Source organism: Heptranchias perlo, unplaced genomic scaffold (genome assembly GCF_035084215.1).
Source record: "Heptranchias perlo isolate sHepPer1 unplaced genomic scaffold, sHepPer1.hap1 HAP1_SCAFFOLD_398, whole genome shotgun sequence".
In the NCBI taxonomy this organism is placed as follows: Eukaryota; Metazoa; Chordata; class Chondrichthyes; order Hexanchiformes; family Hexanchidae; genus Heptranchias; species Heptranchias perlo.
The window spans coordinates 196,014-217,004 of NW_027139410.1; the positions used below are offsets into that span (position 1 = coordinate 196,014).

A 20,991-nucleotide genomic window follows, 5' to 3' on the forward strand; every position below is an offset into this window, starting at 1 on the left:
TTCAACACTCACTGGTTCCCCTCTCTCTCCTCCCCTGAAGGTGCTGACTCTGACTGGGTTCAGTTCCACACTCACTGGTTCCCCTCTCTCTCCTCCCCTGAAGGTGCTGACTCTGACTGGGTTCAGTTCCGCACTCACTGGTTCCTCTCTCTCTCCTCCCCTGAAGGTGCTGACTCTGACTGGGTTCAGTTCCACACTCACTGGTTCCCCTCTCTCATAGAATCATAGAAGTTACAACATGGAAACAGGCCCTTCGGCCCAACATGTCCATGTCGCCCAGTTTATACCACTAAGCTAGTCCCAATTGCCTGCACTTGGCCCATATCCCTCTATACCCATCTTACCCATGTCACTGTCCAAATGCTTTTTAAAAGACAAAATTGTACCCGCCTCTACTACTGCCTCTGGCAGCTCGTTCCAGACACTCACCACCCTTTGAGTGAAAAAATTGCCCCTCTGGACCCTTTTGTATCTCTCCCCTCTCACCTTAAATCTATGCCCCCTCGTTATAGACTCCCCTACCTTTGGGAAAAGATTTTGACTATCTACCTTATCTATGCCCCTCATTATTTTATAGACTTCTATAAGATCACTCCTTAACCTCCTACTCTCCAGGGAAAAAAGTCCCAGTCTGTCTTACCTCTCCCTGTAAGTCAAACCATCAAGTCCCGGTAGCATCCTAGTAAATCTTTTCTGCACTCTTTCTAGTTTAATAATATCCTTTCTATAATAGGGTGACCAGAACTGTACACAGTATTCCAAGTGTGGCCTCACCAATGCCCTGTACAACTTCAACAAGACATCCCAACTCCTGCATTCAATGTTCTGACCAATCAAACCAAGCATGCCGAATGCCTTCTTCACCACCCTATCCACCTGTGACTCCACTTTCAAGGAGCTATGAATCTGTACTCCGAGATCTCTTTGTTCTATAACTCTCCCCAACGCCCTACCATTAACGGAGTAGGTCCTGGCCCGATTCGATCTACCAAAATGCATCACCTCACATTTATCTAAATTAAACTCCATCTGCCATTCATCGGCCCACTGGCCCAATTGATCAAGATCCCGTTGCAATCCCAGATAACCTTCTTCACTGTCCACAATGCCACCAATCTTGGTGTCATCTGCAAACTTACTAACCATGCCTCCTAAATTCTCATCCAAATCATTAATATAAATAACAAATAACAGCGGACCCAGCACCGATCCCTGAGGCACACCGCTGGACACAGGCATCCAGTTTGAAAAACAACCCTCTACAACCACCCTCTGTCTTCTGTCGTCAAGCCAATTTTGTATCCAATTGGCTACCTCACCTTGGATCCCATGAGATTTAACCTTATGTAACAACCTACCATGCGGTACCTTGTCAAATGCTTTGCTGAAGTCCATGTAGACCACGTCTACTGCACAGCCCTCATCTATCTTCTTGGTTACCCCTTCAAAAAACTCAATCAAATTCGTGAGACATGATTTTCCTCTCACAAAACCATGCTGACTGTTCCTAATTAGTCCCTGCCTCTCCAAATGCCTGTAGATCCTGTCCCTCAGAATACCCTCTAACAACTTACCCACTACAGATGTCAGGCTCACTGGTCTGTAGTTCCCAGGCTTTTCCCTGCCGCCCTTCTTAAACAAAGGCACAACATTTGCTACCCTCCAATCTTCAGGCACCTCACCTGTAGCGGTGGATGATTCAAATATCTCTGCTAGGGGACCCGCAATTTCCTCCCTAACCTCCCATAACGTCCTGGGATACATTTCATCAGGTCCCGGAGATTTATCTACCTTGATGCGCGTTAAGACTTCCAGCACCTCCCTCTCTGTAATATGTACACTCCTCAAGACATCACTATTTATTTCCCCAAGTTCCCTAACATCCATGCCTTTCTCAACCGTAAATACCGATGTGAAATATTCATTCAGGATCTCACCCATTTCTTGTGGTTCCGCACATAGATGACCTTGTTGATCCTTAAGAGGCCCTACTCTCTCCCTAGTTCCCCTTTTGCCCTTTATGTATTTGTAGAAGCTCTTTGGATTCACCTTTGCCTGATCTGCCAAAGCAATCTCATATCCCCTTTTTGCCCTCCTGATTTCTCTCTTAACTCTACTCCGGCAATCTCTATACTCTTCAAGGGATCCACTTGATCCCAGCTGCCTATGCATGTCTCACCTCCCTGAAGGTACTGACTCTGACTGGGTTCAGTTCCACACTCACTGGTTCCCCTCTCTCTCCTCCCCTGAAGGTGCTGACTCTGACTGGGTTCAGTTCCACACTCACTGGTTCCCCTCTCTCTCCTCCCCTGAAGGTGCTGACTCTGACTGGGTTCAGTTCTACACTCACTAGTTCCCCTCTCTCTCCTCTCCTGAAGGTGCTGACTCTGACTGGGTTCAGATTGACAATCACTGATCCCCCTCCAGAAGAGATGAGGTCAGTGACGGACTGAGAATTGATGGTGTGGTGTTCGGTCGTGAGGTCACGGTCCAGGGGGAGGTGGGCGGAGTTGTCTCTCTTAAAGCAAAGTGTTAATCAGATCAGCAACAGAGTTTTGCAAACTGACTGGAAGTGATCTGATGAAGGGTGCTGGTAATAATAACGCTAATGATTTGTCTTTATATTGTCAGTCGTTTAACCATTACCTTTCATTTGTTAAACAGGGATGTAGATTCTTAAAGTGTAATGTTGTAATATCTTAAAGTCGTTCCAATTGTCGAGAGACACAGCCATTCACAGATGGTGACCACTGAACATTTAAACTCAGACTGACCCTAAAGCATCAGCAGGTTCTCGCGTCACGTCACCATCTGTTTAATTGAGGAAGTTAATTGGAAAGAGAGAGAGTTTGAGAGAACGGTGAGATAATTGTAAGGACAGGACAACTGTGACAAACATCTTTTTAATTAAAGTTTCGAACAAGGGTCGTGGGGCCCTCAATTATACGGATTCAAAGACAGAATTATAATTAAATATTTCACTTGTGGAATAACAATTAAATGACGAGAGAGAGAAATGTGCAATAAGGCGACGAAATAGGGAGTTCCACTGATCTCATTCACCCAATGGAAAAAGAACTCGTCAGGGAGGAATTCTGCTGATTAATTGAGTTCTTATAATGTTGTAGGTTCTCATCAGTTTCTCCTATCTGGAGTTGTCTTTAACATTTTGATATCATCATGTAATGTGTAAGCATGTCGATGGTCACATATCAGGGATTAGGGAAAGGTACATGAACTGCGGTGGGAATTTGGATTCAAATTCGACCTAAATACTGAGCTCATAACTGTATCGTATTAGAGTCCCCATTGCCCAGTGTGTGGTTTTAAACACTTGATAAATCTGTGAACCATGACCAGAACGTTCCAGTAACCACACCGATTGACGAATAGAAAAAATATCTAATCATAAATAAATGCATTCCTCTGATATCTCCAACTTAGCTAACCTGCTTTAATTATTCTCACATCCTCTGGGTCCTGTACTTCTTTTACTCCTCCACTATCTCCCATTGTGCCTCCTTTTGTCTTCTGTTATTATAACTTCTGTCATTTACCCATCTCCTGTTCCCCACCCAACATTACAGCTCAATCTTTTCCTTTCCTCTCTCTCACTCTCCCCCCTGCCCCGGTCCTATCACACTGTCCCTCCCCATATGCTGACCATCTGCAATATCTCCCAGTTCTGATTGAGGGCACTCCCTGATCTATCACCATTTTTCCTTCCTTCACAGACACTCTCTGACCGGTCGCCAGTTCTCCTTCATTTACAGACGCTCCCTGACCCTCACCATTTCTCCTTCATTTACAGACGCTCCCTAACCGGTCGCCAGTTCTCCTTCATTTACAGATGTGGAGATGCCGGTGATGGACTGGGGTTGACAATTGTAAACAAATTCATTTACAGACATTCCCCAGACCGGTCACCATTTCTCTTTCATTTACAGACGCTCCCCTGACCGGTCACCATTTCTCCTTCATTTACAGACACTCCCTGACCGGTCGCCATTTCTCCTCCATTTACAGACGCTCCCTGACCGGTCACCATTTCTCCTTCATTTACAGACGCTCCCCTGACCGGTCACCATTTCTCCTTCATTTACAGACGCTCCCCTGACCGGTCACCATTTCTACTTCATTTATAGACGCTCCCTGACCGGTCACCATTTCTCCTTCATTTACAGACGCTCCCCTGACCGGTCACCATTTCTCTTTCATTTACAGACGCTCCCCTGACCGGTCACCATTTCTCTTTCATTTACAGATGCTCCCCTGACCGGTCACCATTTCTCCTTCATTTACAGACGCTCCCCTGACCGGTCACCATTTCTCCTCCATTTACAGACGCTCCCTGACCGGTCACCATTTCTCCTCCATTTACAGACGCTCCCTGACCGGTCACCATTTCTCCTCCATTTACAGACGCTCCCTGACCCTCACCATTTCTCCTCCATTTACAGACGCTCCCTGACCGGTCACCATTTCTCCTTCATTTACAGATGCTCCCTGACCCTCACCATTTCTCCTCCATTTACAGACGCTCCCTGACCGGTCGCCATTTCTCCTCCATTTCCAGACGCTCCCTGACCGGTCACCATTTCTCCTCCATTTACAGACGCTCCCTGACCGGTCGCCATTTCTCCTCCATTTCCAGACGCTCCCTGACCCTCACCATTTCTCCTCCATTTACAGACGCTCCCTGACCGGTCGCCATTTCTCCTCCATTTACAGACGCTCCCTGACCGGTCGCCATTTCTCCTCCATTTACAGACGCTCCCTGACCGGTCGCCATTTCTCCTCCATTTACAGACGCTCCCTGACCGGTCACCATTTCTCCTCCATTTACAGACGCTCCCTGACCGGTCGCCATTTCTCCTCCATTTACAGACGCTCCCTGACCGGTCACCATTTCTCCTCCATTTACAGACGCTCCCTGACCGGTCGCCATTTCTCCTCCATTTACAGACGCTCCCTGACCGGTCACCATTTCTCCTCCATTTACAGACGCTCCCTGACCCTCACCATTACTCCTTCATTTACAGACGCTCCCTGACCCTCACCATTTCTCCTCCATTTACAGACGCTCCCTGACCGGTCGCCATTTCTCCTCCATTCCCCGCACTTCCCGCCTGTCCTGGAGTTTGGCGCTGACCCCGCGAGTAATGTTCCCGCTTTTACCTTCGGCCCAAAGGCCGCACTCGGTGTTTGTGGAGCCTGCGGCCTCCCCCCGGGGTCGAGTAGCCCGCTCCACCCCAGCTCTCTCTCACCTGCACCGGCCGCTCCGACTCGCCCCGGACCCACTGACCGCGCATGCTCAGGACTCCCTCACCCCCACGATGAGCCTGTGCCGCGCCTGCGCGCTGGGCTCCGCTGATTCAGATAGGGCGCATTCAGTATCGCGCTGCATGCTGGGTGATGGAGCCGCCATTTCGCGTCTCGGTCTCCATCTCACAGGAAGGAGATTGGAGCAAGAACAAAGAAAATAAACGGAAACCCGAGCGCTTTGTGCCATTAAAAACCGCCACCAACACTCAGCATCGGTGCGCCCCCCAATTCAGTAAACTCCAGAAAAGATTTGTACCGGTCACTTTTATTAAATTCGTTTTATTAAATGTTGTAACTGATGAGTTCAATTATTGATAATTTGGCGAACTGCGCCTCAGGACCGTCCGACTGACTGTTAACCCGGTGCTGGTGATTAACATTAGTTAGTAAAATGGATGAATTCAGGACAGACAGCAGGGATTATTTGAGGAATAACACAGTGTGGTGATAAAGGGAATTCAGTGGGTGTTGTGTGGATGGATTGTCTAAAGGTGTTTGAGAAGGTGCCGCACAGGAGGCTTGTTGATAAAATTAAGGCTCACGGAATTGAAGGGAGTGGGGCAGCGTGGACAGGAAGTTGGGGAAAGGGCAGAAAACAGAGAGTCGTGGATAATGGATATTGTTCAGACTGGAGGGATGTAAACAGTGGTATCCCCCAGGGTCAGTGTTGGGACCATTGCTCTTCTCAATACAGGGAAATGATCTGGGCTTGGGTATATCGGGCACAAGATGGAAATCTCCAAAGGGACCAGTGCTCAGTGTGAAGAGCACTGTAAGTGATTTCAGTGTGACATATACAGGTTAGGAAATGGGACAGGTAGATGTCAGATGAAATTTAACACAGAGAAATGTGAGGTGATAGATTTTGGGAGGAAGAATAAGGAGATGAAATGTATACTCAATGGCAAAACTTTAAAATGATTAAAGGAGCAGAGAGACTTAGGGGTGTAAGATTGTAGCAAACACCTTGTCTTATCAATGAATAGGTTCGAGAGTGCAGTGTCAGAAACTTTAATACTTTATTAAGAAATATGAGATGAGCAGATTCTCTGTCCCACATCGATCCATCAATCAGGGGAAACATCCAAGTCCCCCGTGTCCGCAGTAACTTACATCAGGTCAGCCCGCTGGATGGAACCTCGGACGCCCTGAGCCTGATCACCAGTCCTGAACCTCAGGCGCCCTGAGCTTGATCACCAGTCCTGAACCTCAGGCGCCCTGAGCTTGATCACCAGTCCTGAACCTCAGGCGCCCTGAGCTTGATCACCGGTCCTGAACCTCAGGCGCCCTGAGCTTGATCACCAGTCCTGAACCTCAGGCGCCCTGAGCTTGATCACCAGTCCTGAACCTCAGGTGCCCTGAGCTTGATCACCAGTCCTGAACCTCAGGCGCCCTGAGCTTGATCACCAGTCCTGAACCTCAGGCGCCCTGAGCTTGATCACCAGTCCTGAACCTCAGGCGCCCTGAGCTTGATCACCAGTCCTGAATCTCAGGCGCCCTGAGCTTGATCACCGGTCCTGAACCTCAGGCGCCCTGAGCTTGATCACCAGTCCTGAACCTCAGGCGCCCTGAGCTTGATCACCAGTCCCGATCCTCAGGCGCCCTGAGCTTGATCACCAGTCCTGAACCTCAGGTGCCCTGAGCTTGATCACCAGTCCTGAACCTCAGGCGCCCTGAGCTTGATCACCAGTCCTGAACCTCAGGCGCTCTGAGCTTGATCACCAGTCCTGAACCTCAGGCGCCCTGAGCTTGATCACCAGTCCTGAACCTCAGGCGCCCTGAGCTTGATCACCAGTCCTGAACCTCAGGCGCCTGAGCTTGATCTCTGGTCCCGAACCTCAGGCGCCCTGAGCTTGATCACCAGTCCTGAACCTCAGGCGCCCTGAGCTTGATCACCAGTCCTGAACCTCAGGCGCCCTGAGCTTGATCACCAGTCCTGAACCTCAGGCGCCCTGAGCTTGATCACCAGTCCTGAACCTCAGGCGCCCTGAGCTTGATCACCAGTCCTGAACCTCAGGCGCCCTGAGCTTGATCACCGGTCCTGAACCTCAGGCGCCTGAGCTTGATCTCTGGTCCCGAACCTCAGGCGCCTTGAGCTTGATCACCAGTCCTGAACCTCAGGCGCCCTGAGCTTGATCACCAGTCCTGAACCTCAGGCGCCCTGAGCTTGATCTCCGGTCCTGAACCTCAGGCGCCCTGAGCTTGATCTCCGGTCCTGAACCTCAGGCGCCCTGAGCTTGATCACCGGTCCCGAACCTCAGGCACCCTGAGCTTGATCACCAGTCCCGAACCTCAGGCGCCCTGAGCTTGATCACCAGTCCCGAACCTCAGGCACCCTGAGCTTGATCACCAGTCCCGAACCTCAGGCACCCTGAGCTTGATCACCAGTCCCGAACCTCAGGCACCCTGAGCTTGATCACCAGTCCCGAACCTCAGGCGCCCTGAGCTTGATCACCAGTCCTGAACCTCAGGCGCCCTGAGCTTGATCTCTGGTCCTGAACCTCAGGCGCCCTGAGCTTGATCTCCGGTCCCGAACCTCAGGCGCCCTGAGCCTGATCTCTGGTCCTGAACCTCAGGCGCCCTGAGCTTGATCACCAGTCCTGAACCTCAGGCGCCCTGAGCTTGATCACCAGTCCTGAACCTCAGGCGCCCTGAGCTTGATCTCTGGTCCTGAACCTCAGGCACCCTGAGCTTGATCACCTGTCCTGAACCTCAGGCGCCCTGAGCTTGATCACCAGTCCTGAACCTCAGGCGCCCTGAGCTTGATCACCAGTCCCGAACCTCAGGCGCCCTGAGCTTGATCTCCGGTCCTGAATCTCAGGCGCCCTGAGCTTGATCACCAGTCCTGAACCTCGGACGCCCTGAGCTTGATCTCTGGTCCTGAACCTCAGGCGCCCTGAACTTGATCTCCGGTCCCGAACCTCAGGCGCCCTGAGCTTGATCTCTGGTCCTGAACCTCAGGCGCCCTGAGCTTGATCTCCGGTCCTGAACCTCAGGCGCCCTGAGCTTGATCTCTGGTCCCGAACCTCAGGCGCCCTGAGCTTGATCACCGGTCCTGAACCTCAGGCGCCCTGAGCTTGATCTCCGGTCCCGAACCTCAGGCGCCCTGAGCTTGATCACCAGTCCTGAACCTCAGGCGCCCTGAGCTTGATCACCAATCCCGAACTTCAGGCGCCCTGAGCTTGATCTCTGGTCCTGAACCTCAGGCGCCCTGAGCTTGATCTCCGGTCCCGAACCTCAGGCGCCCTGAGCTTGATCTCTGGTCCTGAACCTCAGGCGCCCTGAGCTTGATCTCCGGTCCTGAACCTCAGGCGCCCTGAGCTTGATCACCAGTCCTGAACCTCAAGCGCCCTTAGCTTGATCTCCGGTCCTGAACCTCAGGCGCCCTGAGCTTGATCACCAGTCCCGAACCTCAGGCGCCCTGAGCTTGATCTCCGGTCCTGAACCTCAGGCGCCCTGAGCTTGATCTCCATTCCTGAACCTCAGACGCCCTGAGCTTGATCACCGGTCCTGAACCTCAGGCGCCCTGAGCTTGATCTCCAGTCCTGAACCTCAGGCGCCCTGAGCTTGATCTCCAGTCCTGAACCTCAGGCGCCCTGAGCTTGATCTCCGCTCCCAAACCTCAGGCGCCCTGAGCTTGATCACCAGTCCCGAACCTCAGGCGTACTGAGCTTGATCACCAGTCCCGAACGTCAGGTGCCCTGAGCTTGATCACCAGTCCTGAACCTCAGGCGCCCTGAGCTTGATCACCAGTCCCGAACCTCAGGCGCCCTGAGCTTGATCTCCGGTCCAGAACCTCAGGCGCCCTGAGCTTGAGCTCCGGTCCTGAACCTCAGGCGCCCTGAGCTTGATCACCAGTCCCGAACCTCAGGCGCCCTGAGCTTGATCTCCGGTCCCGAACCTCAGGCGCCCTGAGCTTGATCTCTGGTCCCGAACCTCAGGCGCCCTGAGCTTGATCACCTGTCCCGAACCTCAGGCGCCCTGAGCTTGATCACCGGTCCCGAACCTCAGGCGCCTTGAGCCTGATCTCTGGTCCTGAACCTCAGGCGCCCTGAGCTTGATCTCCGGTCCTGAACCTCAGGCGCCCTGAGCTTGATCTCTGGTCCTGAACCTCAGGCGCCCTGAGCTTGATCTCCGGTCCCGAACCTCAGGCGCCCTGAGCTTGATCACCAGTCCTGAACCTCAGGCGCGCTGAGCTTGATCTCTGGTCCTGAACCTCAGGCGCCCTGAGCTTGATCACCAGTCCTGAGCCTCAGGCGCCCTGAGCTTGATCACTGGTCCCGAACCTCAGGCGCCCTGAGCTTGATCTCTGGTCCCGAACCTCAGGCGCCCTGAGCTTGATCTCCGGTCCTGAACCTCAGGCGCCCTGAGCTTGATCACCAGTCCTGAACCTCAGGCGCCATGAGCTTGATCTCTGGTCCCGAACCTCAGGCGCCCTGAGCTTGATCACCAGTCCTGAACCTCAGGCGCCCTGAGCTTGATCTCCGGTCCCGAACCTCAGCGCCCTGAGCTTGATTTCTGGTCCTGAACCTCAGGCACCCTGAGCTTGATCACCAGTCCTGAACCTCAGGCGCCCTGAGCTTGATCTCCGGTCCCGAACCTCAGGCGCTCTGAGCTTGATCACCAGTCCTGAACCTCAGACGCCCTGAGCTTGATCACCAGTCCTGAATCTCTGGCGCCCTGAGCTTGATCTCTGGTCCTGAACCTCAGGCGCCCTGAGCTTGATCACCAGTCCTGAACCTCAGGCGCCCTGGGCTTGATCTCCGGTCCCGAACCTCAGGCGCTCTGAGCTTGATCTCCGGTCCTGAACCTCAGGCGCCCTGAGCTTGATCTCTGGTCCTGAACCTCAGGCGCCCTGAGCTTGATCACCAGTCCTGAACCTCAGGCGCCCTGGGCTTGATCTCCGGTCCCGAACCTCAGGCGCCCTGAGCTTGATCACCAGTCCTGAACCTCAGGCGCCCTGAGCTTGATCTCTGGTCCTGAACCTCAGGCGCCCTGAGCTTGATCTCCGGTCCTGAACCTCAGGCGCCCTGAGCTTGATCACCAGTCCTGAACCTCAGGCGCCCTTAGCTTGATCTCCGGTCCTGAACCTCAGGCGCCCTGAGCTTGATCACCAGTCCCGAACCTCAGGCGCCCTGAGCTTGATCTCCGGTCCTGAACCTCAGGCGCCCTGAGCTTGATCTCCAGTCCTGAACCTCAGACGCCCTGAGCTTGATCACCAGTCCTGAACCTCTGGCGCCCTGAGCTTGATCTCTGGTCCTGAACCTCAGGCGCCCTGAGCTTGATCACCAGTCCTGAACCTCAGGCGCCCTGGGCTTGATCTCCGGTCCCGAACCTCAGGCGCTCTGAGCTTGATCTCCGGTCCTGAACCTCAGGCGCCCTGAGCTTGATCTCTGGTCCTGAACCTCAGGCGCCCTGAGCTTGATCACCAGTCCTGAACCTCAGGCGCCCTGGGCTTGATCTCTGGTCCCGAACCTCAGGCGCTCTGAGCTTGATCTCCGGTCCCGAACCTCAGGCGCCCTGAGCTTGATCACCAGTCCTGAACCTCAGGCGCCCTGAGCTTGATCTCTGGTCCTGAACCTCAGGCGCCCTGAGCTTGATCACCAGTCCCGAACCTCAGGCGCCCTGAGCTTGATCACTAGTCCCGAACCTCAGGCGCCCTGAGCCTGATCTCTGGTCCTGAACCTCAGGCGCCCTGAGCTTGATCTCTGGTCGTGAACCTCAGGCGCCCTGAGCTTGATCTCCGGTCCCGAACCTCAGGCGCTCTGAGCTTGATCTCCGGTCCTGAACCTCAGGCGCCCTGAGCTTGATCTCTGGTCCTGAACCTCAGGCGCCCTGAGCTTGATCACCAGACCTGAACCTCAGGCGCCCTGGGCTTGATCTCCGGTCCCGAACCTCAGGCGCTCTGAGCTTGATCTCCGGTCCCGAACCTCAGGCGCCCTGAGCTTGATCACCAGTCCTGAACCTCAGGCGCCCTGAGCTTGATCTCTGGTCCTGAACCTCAGGCGCCCTGAGCTTGATCACCAGTCCCGAACCTCAGGCGCCCTGAGCTTGATCTCCGGTCCCGAACCTCAGGCGCCCTGAGCTTGATCACCAGTCCTGAACCTCAGGCGCCCTGGGCTTGATCTCCGGTCCCGAACCTCAGGCGCCCTGAGCTTGATCTCCGGTCCTGAACCTCAGGCGCCCTGAGCTTGATCACCAGTCCTGAACCTCAGGCGCCCTGAGCTTGATCTCCGGTCCTGAACCTCAGGCGCCCTGAGCTTGATCACCAGTCCCGAACCTCAGGCGCCCTGAGCTTGATCACCAGTCCTGAACCTCAGGCGCCCTGAGCTTGATCTCTGGTCCTGAACCTCAGGCGCCCTGAGCTTGATCTCCGGTCCTGAACCTCAGGCGCCCTGAGCTTGATCTCCGGTCCTGAACCTCAGGCGCCCTGAGCTTGATCACCAGTCCGGAACCTCAGGTGTCCTGAGCTTGATCTCCGGTCCTGAACCTCAGGCGCCCTGAGCTTGATCACCAGTCCTGAACCTCAGGCGCCCTGAGCTTGATCTCCGGTCCTGAACCTCAGGCGCCCTGACCTTGATCACCAGTCCCGAACCTCAGGCGCCCTGAGCTTGATCACCAGTCCTGAACCTGAGGCGCCCTGAGCTTGATCACCAGTCCTGAACCTCAGGCGCCCTGAGCTTGATCACCAGTCCTGAACCTCAGGCGCCCTGAGCTTGATCACCAGTCCTGAACCTCAGGCGCCCTGAGCTTGATCACCAGTCCTGAACCTCAGGCGCCCTGAGCTTGATCACCAGTCCTGAACCTCAGGCGCCCTGAGCTTGATCACCAGTCCCGAACCTCAGGCGCCCTGAGCTTGATCACCAGTCCTGAACCTCAGGCGCCCTGAGCTTGATCACCAGTCCCGATTGCCCCATTCCATCAGTATCCCCTCACTTTTATACCCTGTCGTGACCCATCTCTATTCCTCACTCTTTATCTTCCCGGCTAGGTTTAGGCAGGAATCGAGGAAATGACAGTCGGAATTTCTCTGATCTGCGATTTACAGGAAGACACATGCCTTGTTTCCCAGCAGTTACTCATCTCCAGTCATCTTCTCCTAAACTGACCTGCCTACTGTTAATTATGTTATTTCTTATCGTGACATAATTATAAGTATAAACATCACATATAATAATCTAACCTATTCTGTTACTCACTCTGGTGTCACCTCATATTGCGATTAATAACAAAGTCCTGTCCTTCCTCCTTATCTGATTCATTTCTCACCAGCCCATTCTGGGGAGTGGGATGTCTGATCAGTGTTGCCGTGGTGACCTGTCTGATTCTCCAACTCAGACTGAACTTCTCTTTCCCACAATACACGTTCTATCAGCCGTTTGATGTCAGTGTATTCTGGCCATGTTATGTCAATATCTCTAAAACCCACAAGGGGTTCAGATACACGAACCTTTCAAAGTGCGACGAGTTGTTGATGGAAACACATGACGTCCTCGGCGTTACAAATAGGGGTTAGAGTACAAAAGGGCAGAGGTCATGGAAACCAGTACAAATTAAATTACTGGTTCGGCTGCAGTTCGAATATTGGGTCATGTTTTGGGCAGGAAGGATGTCAAGGCCAGGGAGAGGGTGCGGAAGAGACTCACTGGGATGATATCAGAGACGGGAGGCTTCAGTTATGAGGAGAGACCAGAGAAACTGGGGAACTTTTCATCAGAACATAGAAGGGTAAGGGGAGATCAGAGAGATGTGTTCAAAATTTGATTGGGTAAATCAGGAAGGAACTATTTCCACTGGTTGGTAAGTCAGTAACTGGAGAGAATCAAATTCAAATCGTCACCAGCAGATTCAGATCCAGGGCTGAAATATCAAACACACTGTTCAGGAATGTTCAGGACACTCCCTGTCCTTCCGGATCAGTGTCCGGGGGAGAAACTGCCGGGTTTCTCATATCTTTGGGTTAAATGTTACTTTCAACAAGGCGCTGGTTGTCAGTGCCGGAGAATGGGGCATTTTGAGCACCTAGTGTCTGCTTCGAACACTCCCAGGGCAGGTACAGCACAGGTTAGATACAGAGTAAAGCTCCCTCTATACTGTCCCATCAAACACTCCCAGGGCAGGTACAGCACAGGTTAGATACAGAGTAAAGCTCCCTCTACACTGTCCCATCAAACACTCCCAGGGCAGGTACAGCACGGGTTAGATACAGAGTAAAGCTCCCTCCACACTGTCCCATCAAACACTCCCAGGGCAGGTACAGCACGGGTTAGATACAGAGTAAAGCTCCCTCTATACTGTCCCATCAAACACTCCCAGGGCAGGTACAGCACGGGTTAGATACAGAGTAAATCTCCCTCTACACTGTCCCATCAAACACTCCCAGGGCAGGTACAGCACGGGTTAGATACAGAGTAAAGCTCCCTCTACACTGTCCCATCAAACACTCCCAGGGCAGGTACAGCACGGGTTAGATACAGAGTAAAGCTCCCTCTACACTGTCCCATCAAACACTCCCAATGCAGGTACAGCACGGGTTAGATACAGAGTAAAGCTCCCTCTACACTGTCCCATCAAACACTCCCAACGCAGGTACAGCACGGGTTAGGTACAGAGCAAAGCTCCCTCTACACTGTCCCATCAAACACTCCCAGGGCAGGTACAGCACGGGTTAGATACAGAGTAAAGCTCCCTCTACACTGTCCCATCAAACACTCCCAGGGCAGGTACAGCACGGGTTAGGTACAGAGTAAAGCTCCCTCTACAGTCTCCCATCAAACACTCCCAGGGCAGGTACAGGGTTAGATACAGAGTCAAGCTCCCTCTACACTCTCCCATCAAACACTCCCAGGGCAGGTACAGCACGGGTTAGATACAGAGTAAAGCTCCCTCTACACTGTCCCATCAAACACTCCCGGGGCAGGTACAGCACGGGTTAGATACAGAGTAAAGCTCCCTCTACACTGTCCCATCAAGCACTCCCAGGGCAGGTACAGCACGGGTTAGATACAGAGTAAAGCTCCCTCTACACTGTCCCATCAAACACTCCCAACGCAGGTACAGCACGGGTTAGGTACAGAGTAAAGCTCCCTCTACACTGTCCCATCAAACACTCCCAGGGCAGGTACAGCACGGGTTAGATACAGAGTAAAGCTCCCTCTACACTGTCCCATCAAACACTCCCGGGGCAGGTACAGCACGGGTTAGATACAGAGTAAAGCTCCCTCTGCACTGTCCCATCAAACACTCCCGGGGCAGGTACAGGGTTAGATACAGAGTCAAGCTCCCTCTACACTGTCCCATCAAACACTCCCAGGGCAGGTACAGCACGGGTTAGATACAGAGTCAAGCTCCCTCTACACTGTCCCATCAAACACTCCCAGGGCAGGTACAGGGTTAGATACAGAGTCAAGCTCCCTCTACACTCTCCCATCAAACACTCCCAGGGCAGGTACAGGGTGAGATACAGAGTCAAGCTCCCTCTACACTGTCCCATCAAACACTCCCAGGGCAGGTACAGCACGGGTTAGATACAGAGTCAAGCTCCCTCTACACTGTCCCATCAAACACTCCCAGGGCAGGTACAGCACGGGTTAGATACAGAGTAAAGCTCCCTCGACACTGTCCCATCAAACACTCCCGGGGCAGGTACAGCACAGGTTAGATACAGAGTAAAGCTCCCTCTACACTGTCCCATCAAACACTCCCAGGGCAGGTCCAGCACAGGTTAGATACAGAGTAAAGCTCCCTCGACACTGTCCCATCAAACACTCCCGGGGCAGGTCCAGCACAGGTTAGATACAGAGTAAAGCTCCCTCGACACTGTCCCATCAAACACTCCCAGGGCAGGTACAGCACGGGTTAGATACAGAGTAAAGCTCCCTCGACACTGTCCCATCAAACACTCCCAGGGCAGGTACAGCACGGGTTAGATACAGAGTAAAGCTCCCTCTACACTGTCCCATCAAACACTCCCAGGGCAGGTACAGGGTTAGATACAGAGTAAAGCTCCCTCGACACTGTCCCATCAAACACTCCCGGGGCAGGTCCAGCACAGGTTAGATACAGAGTAAAGCTCCCTCGACACTGTCCCATCAAACACTCCCGGGGCAGGTACAGCACGGGTTAGATACAGAGTAAAGCTCCCTCTACACTGTCCCATCAAACACTCCCGGGGCAGGTACAGCACGGGTTAGATACAGAGTAAAGCTCCCTCTACACTGTCCCATCAAACACTCCCGGGGCAGGTACAGCACGGGTTAGATACAGAGTAAAGCTCCCTCTACACTGTCCCATCAAACCTCTACCACCTAGAAGGACAAGAGCAGCAGGCACATGGGAACAACACCACCTGCACGTTCCCCTCCAAGTCACACACCATCCCGACTTGGAAATATATCGCCGTTCCTTCATCGTCGCTGGGTCAAAATCCTAGAATTCCCTTCCTAACAGCACTGTGGGAGAACCGTCACCACACGGACTGCAGCGGTTCAAGAAGGCAGCTCACCACCACCTTCTCAAGTGCAATTGGGGATGGGCAATAAATGCCGGCCTCGCCAGCGACGCCCACATCCCATAAACAAATTTTTGAAAAACACTCCCAGGGCAGGTGCAGCACGGGTTAGATACAGAGTAAAGCTCCCTCTACACTGTCCCATCAAACACTCCCGGGGCAGGTACAGCACGGGTTAGATACAGAGTAAAGCTCCCTCTACACTGTCCCATCAAACACTCCCAGGGCAGGTACAGCACGGGTTGAGATACAGAGTAAAGCTCCCTCTACACTGTCCCATCAAACACTCCCGGGGCAGGTACAGCACGGGTTAGATACAGAGTAAAGCTCCCTCTACACTGTCCCATCAAACACTCCCGGGGCAGGTACAGCACGGGTTAGATACAGAGTAAAGCTCCCTCTGCACTGTCCAATCAAACACTCCCAGGGCAGGTACAGCACGGGTTAGATACAGAGTAAAGCTCCCTCTGCACTGTCCCATCAAACACTCCCGGGGCAGGTACAGCACAGGTTAGATACAGAGTAAAGCTCCCTCTTCAGGAGCAAGATTAGAAAACATTTCTACACACAAAGGGTTGTAGAAGTTTGGAACTCTCTTCCGCAAACGGCAATTGATACTAGCTCAATTGCTAAATTTAAATCTGAGATAGATGGCTTTTTGGCAACCAAAGGTATTAAGGGATATGGGCCAAAGGCAGGTATATGGAGTTAGATCACAGATCAGCCATGATCTTATCAAATGGCGGAGCAGGCACGAGGGGCTGAATGGCCTACTCCTGTTCTATGTTCCTACACTGACCCATCAAACACTCCCAAGCCAGATATAAAAAAAAACTTCTCCTCATCTCTCCCTTGGCTTTTTTGCCTTTTACCTTAAATCTGTGTCCTCTGGTTACTGACCCTCCTGCCACTGGAAACAGTTTCTCCTTATTTACTCTATCAAAACCCCACATAATTTTGAACATCTCGATTAAATCTCCTCTTAACCTTCTCTGTTCTAAGGAGAACAACCCGAGCTTCTCCAGTCTCTCCACATAACTGAAGTCCCTCATCCCTGGAACCATTCCAGTAAATCTCCTCTGCACCCCCTCTAAGGCCTTGACATCCTTCCTAAAGTGCGGTGCCCAGAACTGGACACAATACTCCAGCTGTGGCCTAACCCAGTGTTTTATAAAGGTTCAGCATGACTTCCTTGCTTTTGTACTCTGTGCCTCTATTTATAAATGTAAGGAAGAATAAATAAATGCCGGCCTCACCAGCGACGCCCACATCCCATAAACAAATTTAAAAAAACACTCCCAGGGCAGGTACAGCACGGGTTAGATACAGAGTAAAGCTCCCTCTACACTGTCCCATCAAACACTCCCAGGGCAGGTACAGCACGGGTTAGATACAGAGTAAAGCTCCCTCTACACTGTCCCATCAAACACTCCCGGGGCAGGTACAGCACGGGTTAGATACAGAGTAAAGCTCCCTCTACACTGTCCCATCAAACACTCCCAGGGCAGGTACAGCACGGGTTAGATACAGAGTAAAGCTCCCTCTGCACTGTCCCATCAAACACTCCCAGGGCAGGTACAGCACGGGTTAGATACAGAGTAAAGCTCCCTCCACACTGTCCCATCAAACACTCCCAGGGCAGGTACAGCACGGGTTAGATACAGAGTAAAGCTCCCTCTACACTGTCCCATCAAACACTCCCGGGGCAGGTACAGCACGGGTTAGATACAGAGTAAAGCTCCCTCTACACTGTCCCATCAAACACTCCCAGGGCAGGAACAGCACGGGTTAGATACAGAGTAAAGCTCCCTCTGCACTGTCCCATCAAACACTCCCAGGGCAGGAACAGCACGGGTTAGATACAGAGTAAAGCTCCCTCTGCACTGTCCCATCAAACACTCCCAGGGCAGGTACAGCACGGGTTAGATACAGAGTAAAGCTCCCTCTACACTGTCCCATCAAACACTCCCAGGGCAGGTACAGCACGGGTTAGATACAGAGTAAAGCTCCCTCTACACTGTCCCATCAAACACTCCCAGGGCAGGAACAGCACGGGTTAGATACAGAGTAAAGCTCCCTCTGCACTGTCCCATCAAACACTCCCAGGGCAGGAACAGCACGGGTTAGATACAGAGTAAAGCTCCCTCTACACTGTCCCATCAAACACTCCCAGGGCAGGAACAGCACGGGTTAGATACAGAGTAAAGCTCCCTCTGCACTGTCCCATCAAACACTCCCAGGGCAGGAACAGCACGGGTTAGATACAGAGTAAAGCTCCCTCTGCACTGTCCCATCAAACACTCCCAGGGCAGGTACAGCACGGGTTAGATACAGAGTAAAGCTCCCTCTACACTGTCCCATCAAACACTCCCGGGGCAGGTACAGCACGGGTTAGATACAGAGTAAAGCTCCCTCTTCAGGAGCGAGACCACCTGACGAAGGAGAAAGCCTCCGAAAGCTTGTGATTTTCAAATAAAACAGTTGGACTATAACCTGGTGTTGTAAGATTCCTTACATTTGTCAACCCCAGTCCATCACCGGCATCTCCACATCATGTCTATTAATAAAGCCCAGGATCCCAAATGCTTTTTTAACAGCCTTCCCAACCTGTCCTGCCACCTTCAAAGATTTGTCTACACACACCCCCAGGTCTCTCTGTTCCTGCACCCCCGTTAAAATTGTACCATTTCGTTTATTCTGCCTCTCCTCATTTTTCCTTCCAAAATCCATCACTGTCTGTGAATCACTTTGGGATGTTCTAAGGGTGTGAAAGATGCTAAATGAAGACAACAATTTTCTCTCTCTCTCTTTACGAGCCCATTTAAGGTTGTAGATTTTGCTCCAATGATTAATTAGGGATTGATATTCCAAGTGAACCATTTTATTGCAGGAATAACTTCAGCTGGGAGTCAGTGAATGAAGAGGAATCATCACAGACAGCAGCTCTCCAAGGGACACTGCTCAACAGATCAATTAGCTCCAATCTCATCTCAGGAGATCTCAACCACTCAACATACTGTCCACAGGGGAGTTCTCCCGGTGCCCTGGGACCAACATTCGTGCTTCAAACAACACCAGCAAAAAAACACTTGACTGAACGGCCACTCGTCTCATTGCTGTTTGTGGGATCAAGCTGGCTGCCCCGGAACAACAGGGACTGCACTTCAAAAGGACTTGTCGTATCTTAAGCGACATTAAAAAGTCTCAATACACTGTGTGTTGAATACAAAGCTGATTTATTTGACATTTATCCAGAATATTAACCCCTGAAACTGGGCTGGAGTTTATTAACATCAGCAGAAACAAACCCCAACTGCCCAGAATGAACATGGTTCAGTCCTGGATGTGATTAACAGCAGCAATAACAGCAGAATCCAATCCCTGCAGTCACTGGTGAACTCGCTGGTGTCTCAGCAGGTGGGAAGAACGAGTGAATCCCTTCCCGCACACGGAGCAGGTGAATGGCCTCTCCCCGGTGTGAGTCCGCTCATGTCTCCGGAGTTGGGATGACTGCCTGAACCGAGTCCCGCAGTGAGAGCACCTGAACGGTCTCTCCCCAGTGTGAGTCCGCTCATGTCTCCGGAGTTGGGATGACTGCCTGAACCGAGTCCCGCAGTGAGAGCACCTGAACGGTCTCTCCCCAGTGTGAGTCCGCTCATGTCTCCGGAGTTGGGATGACTGCCTGAACCGAGTCCCGCAGTGAGAGCACCTGAACGGTCTCTCGTCAGTGTGAACGTGTTGATGGCACGTTAGTTGCCCAGAACTTTTATAGCACTTCTCACAGTCAGGGCATTTAAAAGGTCTCTCGTCAGTGTGAACTCGCTGGTGTTTCAGCAGGTTGGACGAACAAGTGAATCCTTTCCCACACTCAGAGCAGGTGAACGGCCTCTCCCCAGTGTGAACTCGCTGGTGTGTCAACAGGGCAGATGACTGAGTGAATCCCTTCCCACACACGGAGCAGGTGAACGGCCTCTCCCCAGTGTGAACTCGCTGGTGAGTCAGCAGGTTGCAGAACAGAGTGAATCCCTTCCCACACACGGAGCAGGTGAACGGCCTCTCCCCGGTGTGACTGCGTCGATGAGTTTCCAGCTGTGACGGGTAATTGAATCCCTTCCCACAGTCCCCACATTTCCACGGTTTCTCCCTCTTCCCGGTGTGACTGCGTTTGTGTCTCGATAGGCCTGATGGTCGGCTGAAGCCTCGTCCACACACAGAACACGTGTACGGTTTCTCCCCGCTGGGATTGGTGCTTTTTGCTTCCATATTCAAAGGCCGATGATATTCAGGTCCTGATGAATCGAGTGACTCTGTCAGATCTTGATGTGATGTTTGGTTTGAGTTTCCCGTCTGCAAATCCTCCCCTTCTAATACCCTGTAAAATGAATTTAAAGCAGAAAAAGGGAGTGTGAGAGAGAACCCAAAAAAGGGGGAAGGGAAGAGAGGAGGAGGGGGGAAGGGAGGAGAGGAGGAGGGGGGAAGGGAGGAGAGGAGGAGGGGGAAGGGAGGAGGTGAGGGACTTTATATATCAGCAACTCAACAAGGCTTCTTTGACAGCACCTCCCAAACCCGCGACCTCTACCACCCAGAAGGACAAGGGCAGCAGGCGCATGGGAACAACACCACCTGCACATTCCCCTCCAAGTCACACACCATCCCGACTTGGAAATATATCGCCGTTCCTGGGTCAAAATCCTGGAACTCCTTGTATAGTGGGAGTACATTCACCACACGGACTGCAGAGGTGCAAGAGAAAAGAAAGACTTGCATTTATTTCGCGCTGTTCGCGACCTCAGGTCGCCCCAAAGCACTTTACAACCAATGAGGTATTTTTTAAAGTCGCTGTTGTAATGTAGGAAAAAGCGGCGGCCAATTTACGCACAGCAAGATCCCACAAACAGCAATGTGATAAATGACCAGATAATCCGTTTTTTTTTAGTGATGTTGGTTGAGGGATAAATATCGACCAAGAAAGCAGCCAACCATCACCTTCTCAAGGGGCAACTAGGGATTGGCAATTTACACACTGGCCTCGCTCATATCCGAAGAATGAATTTTTTAAAAAGCTGCGAATGTAAAATGGATCACATAAAAGAAATACTTAAAAAAATGCTTGTTGCAATACGTTGTGCGGTCAGTGTCCGTTTAGCAACCTAATC

The 20,991-nt window shown here is 52.2% G+C and overlaps 1 protein-coding gene and 1 long non-coding RNA gene across 3 annotated transcripts in view; one reads left to right on the forward strand and one right to left on the reverse strand.

Moving 5' to 3' along the window:
* The window catches only part of LOC137312156 (uncharacterized), a 182,746-nt gene extending 163,681 nt beyond the window's left edge, over positions 1-19,065 (forward strand). For both annotated transcript variants that reach the window (XR_010960645.1, XR_010960646.1), the window contains 2 exons: positions 2,379-2,437; positions 18,726-19,065. This is a non-coding gene — a long non-coding RNA (uncharacterized lncRNA). The remainder of the gene's footprint in view (positions 1-2,378; positions 2,438-18,725) is intronic.
* Positions 1-20,176, reverse strand: part of LOC137312155 (zinc finger protein 420-like) — a 35,792-nt gene extending 15,616 nt beyond the window's left edge. Inside the window, exon 1 of the mRNA XM_067978841.1 lies at positions 19,227-20,176. Coding sequence (XP_067834942.1) covers positions 19,227-20,098 — 872 coding nt within the window. The 5' untranslated portion in view covers positions 20,099-20,176. The remainder of the gene's footprint in view (positions 1-19,226) is intronic.
* Positions 20,177-20,991: the final 815 nt, after the last annotated feature.